This window comes from Apis florea, unplaced genomic scaffold, assembly GCF_048593485.1.
Source record: "Apis florea isolate Af1SG1 unplaced genomic scaffold, ASM4859348v1 contig_2839_pilon, whole genome shotgun sequence".
In the NCBI taxonomy this organism is placed as follows: domain Eukaryota; kingdom Metazoa; phylum Arthropoda; class Insecta; order Hymenoptera; family Apidae; genus Apis; species Apis florea.
Window position 1 is genome coordinate 1,391,352 of NW_028256653.1, and position 9,512 is coordinate 1,400,863.

The 9,512-nt window shown below is 22.9% G+C and overlaps 2 protein-coding genes across 3 annotated transcripts; one reads left to right on the top strand and one right to left on the bottom strand.

Annotated features, from left to right (window-relative positions):
• Nucleotides 1-163: 163 nt before the first annotated feature.
• LOC100872812 (NADH-cytochrome b5 reductase 3) lies at nt 164-3,880 on the top strand. 2 transcript variants are annotated; one of them, XM_086907283.1, is made up of 5 exons: nt 192-425; nt 1,138-1,482; nt 2,094-2,426; nt 2,512-2,700; nt 2,801-3,880. In XM_086907283.1, exons 2-5 carry the CDS (start codon nt 1,462-1,464, stop codon nt 3,182-3,184), a joined length of 927 nt encoding a protein of 308 aa, XP_086763409.1. In that variant the 5' UTR covers nt 192-425; nt 1,138-1,461; the 3' UTR covers nt 3,185-3,880. The 2 variants fall into 2 exon arrangements, with proteins under 2 accessions (XP_003693946.3, XP_086763409.1); XM_003693898.4 differs by lacking the exon at nt 1,138-1,482 and having other exon boundaries at nt 164-425.
• On the bottom strand, nt 3,592-6,652 carry CCT2 (chaperonin containing TCP1 subunit 2). The gene is made up of 7 exons (XM_086907282.1): nt 6,360-6,652; nt 5,615-5,924; nt 5,055-5,488; nt 4,881-4,958; nt 4,576-4,800; nt 4,136-4,517; nt 3,592-4,049 (listed from the first exon to the last, which is right to left on the bottom strand). Exons 1-7 carry the CDS (start codon nt 6,360-6,362, stop codon nt 3,877-3,879), a joined length of 1,605 nt encoding a protein of 534 aa, XP_086763408.1. The 5' UTR covers nt 6,363-6,652; the 3' UTR covers nt 3,592-3,876.
• Nucleotides 6,653-9,512: the final 2,860 nt, after the last annotated feature.

Genomic DNA, 9,512 nt, shown 5'->3' on the forward strand with positions numbered 1-9,512 from the left:
AATATAATAATAATAATATACATCAAGTATTCAAATAAAAAAAATATTTTTAAATTATAATTTAAATATAAATATTATGAATATTTCAAGTAATAAATATTTATATATGTAACATATATTCATATTGTAAAAAATATTGTAATACGTAATTGTAAAAAATAACATATCTGTAATCACTGTTTTTATATCGAAATTGTTTTATCATATACTATGTAATATATCAAAGTCTTAAAACTGTTCCATAATCTAGTTAAGTAATAAATCTTGAACATAAAATATCATTTATATTTTGATTTGAACAATATAATAAATAATTACTAAGTGATTAATTCTTAATACATATTTATAAAAATATTTATAAAAATAATTGTGTAAATATTATAGTAGTTATGTCTGATCCAGCGGATACATCAAATATCTCATATGTATGTATATAATATTATTCATATATTTTTTAAAATTAATTATAAATTAAATTCTTTTATTAAATTATATAAAGATTGATTATATTTAAATATATAGCATAAATAAATATTTAACTACTATAAATTAAAATAATCATTTTAACGAATTTTTTATAAATAACCTTTTTCGTTATTTAATTTAAATTAGAAATTCGACAATTTGTAAGGGAAATAAAAATAATTCGTAAATTAAAATTTAGATTTATTCATTGTTTTTTTTTTAATGAATAATCTTTTAAATATGTATTAGTAAATTTGTAATTAGTAAATTTGTGATTCGTGATTCGTGATATATTCATGAAAGTATTTATTAATTATCAAGAATAAGATTTTTGTTACATGAATGAATTAGAAAATACAAATATATATATATATATATATATATATATATATATATATATATATATATATCATAATTAATAAAATTTATAAATATATATATATATATATATATATATATATATATATATATATATATCATAATTAATAAAATTTATAAATATATATATATATATATTTATCATAATTAATTTTTTTATCATATAAATACTAATATAATAGAAGTTTATATTATCATATTTTCCAGTAATAATTCAAAGAAATAACCTTTCTTTCATCTGCCATTTATTCAATACATAAAAATGCAATTATTTTATATTTGTAATATTTCTAGTAATATAGCTATAAATACATTGGAATAGTACAACTATTCTTATGTTAGATTGAGGAAAGATCTATTTTAAAGGATAGCGCCCTGTATTTGACCCCATGTAGAAACCGGTGAAGCTTGCGCATGAAAACTCTTTGAAAGATAATAACGAAGACATTTCTATTCTTTTTCAATAAGTATATATTCAGAGCATTAGTAATCTTAATATATTCATATATTTTACGGAATCTTTTTGTATGTACTTCTATTTTCTTATGTGGTTACGACTTTAGCCTTGTTCTAAACATTATTTCATTAAGGTTTTAACCACGTGTGGTTTGATTTACAATGTCAAACTTACGATCACTGGTAAGTACATTCAAATATATAAAAAAAATGATAGATTATTCTTTATATTAATTGAAAATTTATTGTTATATTTATGAACACTTTTAAGAAATCGATTTTATGAATTAGTTATTATTTTATAGATAGTTTTGTTAATTTTTTTTGATATCTGAAAAAAATAAATTTATCATAAAAAAAAATTACATAATTTACGAAATAACATGATTTTTTAAATGAGTTATATGTTTAATTTTTTACTTAAAGATTTAAACAATTTTTAATCAACTTTTTTAAAAAAAATATTATGATTGAATATTTATTTATTTAAAATTAATTTATATATAAAAATATTCAATGGATATATTTATGATTGAAACTTTCTTATAAATTTTATAAGTTTGCATTTTTTAATTTAATTTAAGTTTTATATATTACTAAAATTAAGCAAACTACTTGTGTATAATTTTTTAATAGTTTTCAAATACGTCATTATGTGATACATAGCAATAAATAATTAAAAAAAAAATCATTCAATAAAACAATTACATATATTTATTATATGATTATTTTAGTATATTTTTATATATTTTGTTCTTATAATTTTGAATTTTTACATTTCTTTTTTCTTTTAGGTTGTATCAGTATTGGCTGCTGTGGGAACTATAGCTGTAATTGGGTTAGCAGTAAAATTTTACAAATGTTGGAATAGTGATAAAAAAAAAAAATCTCCTATTTTATTGGTTGATCCAGTAGTTAAATATAGTTTACCATTAATAAAAAAGGATATATTAAGTCATGATACAAGAAAATTTAGATTTGCATTGCCAACATCAAATCACATATTGGGATTACCAATTGGTCAACATATACATTTAACTGTAAAGATTGGAGATGAAGTTGTTATACGTTCCTATACACCGGTATCAAGTGATGATGACCATGGTTATGTAGATCTTATTATTAAAGTGAGTAATATGATTCATGTACAGTTCAATAAAAAAATATAAATAAAAAATAAATATATTTTAAATTATAAATAAAAATATATAGGTATATTTTAAAAATGTACATCCAAAATTCCCTGAAGGAGGAAAAATGTCCCAATATTTAGAAGATTTAAAAATTGGAGAGACAGTTGATTTTAGAGGACCTTCTGGTCGACTTATTTATAAAGGTCATGGAAATTTTTCTATAAAAATTTTAAGAAAAGATCCACCTACAGAATATAATGTTAAAAAGGTATGTACATTAAATTTATGCAATCATATTTCTTAATCATAAATTTTAAAAATAAAAAAAAATCTTTTTTTATTCTTCTTTTATTATATTGTTAATATAGATTGTGATGCTAGCTGGTGGAACAGGAATCACACCAATGCTACAATTAATTCGTGCTATAATAAAGGATTCTACTGATGAAACTCAAACTTCCTTACTTTTTGCCAATCAAACAGAAAAAGACATATTACTTCGAGATGAATTGGATGATATTGCAAAGAATCATCCTAATAAATTGAAACTTTGGTATACGTTAGATACTAGTAGTGAAAATTGGCAATATAGTACAGGCCATATAAATGCAGATATGATAAAAGATCACATGTTCCCTCCATCATCTGATACAATGGTACTTATGTGTGGTCCACCTCCAATGATAAATTTTGCTTGCAATCCTAATCTTGATAAACTTGGTTATGATCCAAAATTAAGATTTGCATATTAGAGTAGAGAAAATAATATTTGGTCTATTTAAATCTTTTCATTAAATAAATTTAATGATAATTTTAATATCTTTAAAAATATATTTCGTCATTTTATAGATCATGCATTGATTAATATAGATATGTGATGTAAGTTTAATATTTAAAAATAGATAGTGACATAAATTCACAATGATATAATTTACATAATCACATAATGTTATCAATATATAAAAAATATACAAACTAGAAATATTTATCAATCTCAGATTCTTTATTTTCTGGAAATAAAAACAAAAATACGATATTATAATATTATTATAAATTTTATGTATAATTTGAATGATATTGCTAGAGATTTAATTTAAGTTTTTAATTTTGTATCAAGTTTAATTTTCAATGCAAAGCTTTAGTGAATAAAATACACTGATTCACGTTATCAAGCATTTATTGATGTTAAATCTGTTATATTGTTATAAAAAATGATGATTACAAAATGTATATATTTTTCATATTTAAATCCCTTTTATACTTTTCTTTTGAATAGCGATATAAGATTTATAACGCAAAATAATATATAGCATTTAAGAAATTATTAATATGTTTAATTAATATTTCTTAACAAAATAATGAAGCTAAATAGTTTATTATTTGATTATAATTTGTAATATGAAAGAAAGCAAATACAAATAAAGCAATAAATGAACATTTGTAATTAACAACGTCCACGATCCTTAACACGCTTTCTGGGCGCTGCTCGTAAAATATCATCCACACGTAAAATCATTTCTGCTGCTTCTGCTGCACTAAGTAGAACTTGTCTCTTCACAGCCCAAGATTCAGTTACCCCTAATTGTTTCATACAACCTACTTTTCCTCGTTCCATATCTGTTATTGTGAAATAAAAGTAATTAATTATTTATTATGATATTTATTGGTATTTTTACCAGTAATAATTGTAAAAATAAACATACCCAAACCCATAGTATTTGCACCAGAGTTATGTGCAGCTCGTAATTCACTAATTAGTTGAGCTGAATCGTAACCAGCATTATCAGCAATAACAGTAGGTAATTGTTGCAATGCTCGAGCAAAAGATTCCATTGCAACTGATTCTTTTCCAGGAGTAGAAGCAGCAGCTTTCATAACGGCACAAGCCATTATCATCTCACTACATCCTCCACCATAAACAATTCTTGATTCGCGAACGGTAGCTGATAATACACAAAGTGCATCGTGTAAAGACCTCTCAGCTTCATCAAGAATTTGCTGGGTCGCACCCCTAATGATTACCGTACAAGCTTCTCCTAAAGGAACTCCTGAAAATCGTAATAAAGTATCTTCACCTATCATCACCTAAAAAAATAATAAAGCATTAGAAACATTCCACGATTTTAAAAATATTCAAATGTACCTGTTCAATAAGATCACATTTGCCAAGTTTCACCATATCAGGATTATCAAAAGTACTGACTATTTCTCCACCAGTAACAAGAGCAAGTCGTTCGATACCATCGAAATCGGCATGTTCAATAGCCATAATATTAGCATCAGCAAACAATTGTTCTGGATAATTATAAATTAATTGTCTATTAACAAAAACATTGCAGCCATGTTTTATGATCTTGTCAACTTTATCCTAAATTAAAGGCAATAATTAAAAATAAATATAATATCCTTTAAAATTGTATGTAAACTATAATATGATTATAACATTACTTTCATTTTTTCTTTTTCTGCTGCTTCTAACTCTGCAATTTTTGCCATTGAATCAACTCTAACTCTAGATCCAAATACCTGTAAAACAATGAAAATATGTATTATATTAAAATTTATATAATTATTATAGATTTATTTTATATTTTTATACACTCTTTTTCATCTCTTTCTTACTTTAATTTTATCTGTATCCATGGGAGTATTTGCTATGAGTATACGTGCATCAGTTACTCTTTGTGGCTGATGTACTCCAGGCTTTTTATCTAACAAAAATCCATCATCAAGAAATGAATCAGCTAAAGTTCCTCCACGTTTCTTAATTACTTGAATAGCTGATAAATTTCCAGATCCTTTAAGACGCATCACAGCATCTACTGCAAGCTTACTAAAATGTTCTTTATGTTGGGATAGAATTTTTGAACTCAAGGTCGTGCGAGCAATATTTAACAGATCTTCACGGAAACATTCAGGATCAGCAGAATTATCAGCTGTAGCATTTTTTAAAGCTTCTCTTGCTACATTTGTTGCATTCCTCCAACCAGCAATTATAGTTTGTGGATGAATTTTTTGATCAATTAATTTTTCTGCTTCTCTTAATAATTCAGCAGCTAAAGTAAAAATAACTATTTTAAATATTATATATTAAATATCGTTAATATTATAATTTTTTATTAAAATTTTTTATATGAAAGATATAAATAATAATTAGAAAAATTAAAAAAAATTATACCAACCAAGAACAGTCACAGAAGTAGTACCATCACCAACTTCATCATCTTGTACACGAGACATGTCTACTAAAATTTTAGCAGCAGGATTATCTACACCAACATTTTTAAGAATTGTTGCTCCATCATTGGTAACTTGAACTTGTCCTGCAGATCGACCATGAGCTACTAATACCTTGTCCATACCTTTAGGACCAAGTGTAGATTTTACTAAATCACCAATAGCTATTGCTCCTACAAATAAACTTAATCTAGCAATTTCTGCTTTTTCTTCCTCTGCCTCATTTTTGAGAATTCTGACAGGATTCAAGGAAACCTGCAAATATTTTATATTAAAATATAGATTTTCTTGATCGATTACGAATAATAATTGAATAAAAATTTTTCATATAAATTAAAAGATACAAATTAAAAAATATTATATCTTAATTTAGTTTTTATATAATTTTCGTTCTTTTATTATTAATTATTGGTTATAAAATATGATTGAGGCAATTCAATAACTAAAAAAATTTAAAATATTTTTAGATTATATTATTATATTTAAGAGAAAATTTCATTTTTTTATAAAAAATTAATATTAAATATTTATAATAAAAAAAAGTTTTTCTATTGACACACGTGCGCCATTTGTCACACCATTATACGATACCGGGTAATGAAAGATAATTCATTATCATTTCTTATGGTGTTATAATAATATTATTTCATGATGGTCATAATATAAAAATAAAATTAATCAATTAATTACCATTGTAAATCACTGTTAAAGTGATAGAGCACAATTTATAATCAAATAATGTTTATTGAACCTCACTGTAAAGAACAATTACAAGGAATTGAGCTGATCTGTAGATGGCGCCTCTACTTAAAACGCCAAAGCAAATTTCCTTTTTATATTCCGTTATAACGAATCTCTGATTGGTTAATATAAAAAACTTATATTATTTCATACCAATCAATAATGAGTTTAAAGTTTTTAGAAAACAGAAAGCACCTCTCATCATTGAATATCAGCAAAAAACAACAAGAATTTTCTAATTTAATGTGTAGATGGCGTACTATGCTCAAATAACTGATCCGATTCTAAATTTTATTCTTTTTAAAATTTGTGAAAGACACGACATAAATTAAAGTATATTATAAATATATATTTTACTTATGTATACATTATAGTATGTATATATATTTATTCATTTTTTTTTATTATATATTTGAATGTTTATTCAATAATATTCTTTATTTAGGATCCTTATATCTTTATTTAATAATATCCTTATTTATCCTTAATTATATTGCATCGATAGATAAAAGTGATTATTATAGAAAATATATTAAATTATATAAATTGATGTGTTGATTCCATTATTTTATGTGAAAAAGATATTCATTAATTGAATAATTTTTTCTAAGTATATAAATATATTACATCTTCCATTATATATCACTAAATATTATTAAATATCAATTTATTCTATTCAAAAATATAAGTTTCCGAATACAACTATTATGATTATAATATATTAAAATGTATTAAATTGCTAGTTATCTAATTTGATTACATAAAACTTATTAATATATATAGTCCTAATTATAAATTATATTTCATAGATCTACTATATTATATATATATATATATATATATATATATTATATCAAAAAATTATGAAATTATTATATAAGAAATTAAATAAGGAATAATATAAAAAAAATTATAAAATATGAATATTTATATTATATATTTATATATTATAAATATAAGATAAATTCTAGTTCTAATTCTTAATATTAATTTTAATATATCGATGAATATATTATAATATTACGAAGATTTTAATCTTAAAATATATAATTAAATTTCAAAATTTATTTTCAGATAAAAAATCAATTTTATATATAAATATGCAATTCAAATTATTGAAATACATTTATAATTCGAATTTTTGTCAGAAATTTAAATTTCACTGATCAAACAGGGATTCGATAGCTCGCATGCACCTTTAAATAACGGTTTACATCCAGCTGTCCCTCATTTTATACAGATCTCTACTGTACAATAGGGGTTGTAGACCCTTTGACGCTTTTATGGAACGCATAGCTGGGTTTGAACATATGTGATATTTTTTAGCAATGCTGGTTGTCATAGTGAAAACGAGCTGGATTATTAATAATATATGACATGTATTAATTATTTATCAAGTTTTTAGTTTTTCTCATTATTTTTTTTTCATTAGAAAGTGATCTTAGAAAAATGCACACAGAATAACTGTACGCGAAATTAGCATTGACATTTTAATAACAACTACTATCTACTAACATCATTTTATAAAACTAATATCATATGTATTAATGCATGCATATGATATTCATATCCACATATATTCTAATATATAAACATTACATGTGCAAATTAATGATTACAATTGTACTTTCTTTTGCTCCTTGTAGTACATAATCTCACTTTCTATAAGAATCATTAAGAAAACTTTAAGTGATATATATAACTTAAACTTTAAATATATAATTAGATAGAATATATTTTTTAACCGATTCTATAATGTGATTAAGAATAATAAAAGATTTTTCATATAATATAATATATTACAAGGAACTTATTATCACACTTAAGAGATTTCTACATCCAAATATTATCCATTTAGAATATATTAGTAATTAAATTCTAAAGAATAAAATTATTAATTCAAGAAATAATTATTAAATGGGAATCAAAGAACGAAACATACTAAGTTATACATTATATTTCTTTTTCAAAGCATTTTAATCATGATCATGATCAGAAATTACAATCTCATAAAACATAATTTCTTGTATTGTAAATATTTTTTTTATTGTAGATAAATTTATTTAAAATTCAAAAAAATTATCACTTAATCTATTATAATATAATTATAATGCAAGTATAAAATATTCTTTAATAAATTAATAATATATTACAATATATTATTCTCAATATTTTATAAATTTTTAATTTATACAATCATTTCATATAAATATGTAAATGGTAACAAATTTTTAATAATTTGCAACAAAAGAATACTTGCATGATCAATTTTAATAACAATTTACATGATTAAGTCTCGAATTTCCAATCAAATTAAATCAATATTTAAGATCTAAAAAAAACGAGCTAAATGAATCATTCATGTATAGAGCAATACGGCACACTCATCACTGAAAGTATTTTACGCAGATGTTCGGAGCGGCGCGTGCCCCTAGATCCGGTGGTGGTGGAAATGCCTCTTCGGTCTGTTTTCACAGGGGGGGAAATCGACCCCCACGTGTACATACGTGCACATGATAGAGACTCGGGAGTCACACCTGGCTTTTAAAAATAGCATTGGCGTGATTTCGTGGCATCGGTATAAAGTATATACGTATACATATATATATATATATATATATATATATATATTCTTTTCTCTAAAAATTTACAAATCTTTTTTATATATTTTTTTTATTATTATTTTTTTAAATATGAAAATTAATTATATAAATATAGAATATTTTTTATTTATATATTTGTATTTCAAGAGCGAATATTAAACACAAAATAATTTAAATTTTTCCATAAACATAATATATTCATGTTCCTTTTTATTTTGCTAATATATATAATAATAAAAATCAATGTAGGTATATTAATAATAATAATAATAATTAATGTTTTGCAATTTCTTTTCCTAAACAATTAATTGAAAGTTTTAATTATTCTAGGAATCGAAATATTTATATTCAATTTATATTCAATAGCGCTACATTTGAAAAAACTAGTTAAATTGAATTTCTATTCACGCTATCGCATCCCACGAAGAATGCACCTAGTTACGCTTTGGCGGTTACACATGGATTATACATACTAGAGCACAGAAGGGTACACGTACTG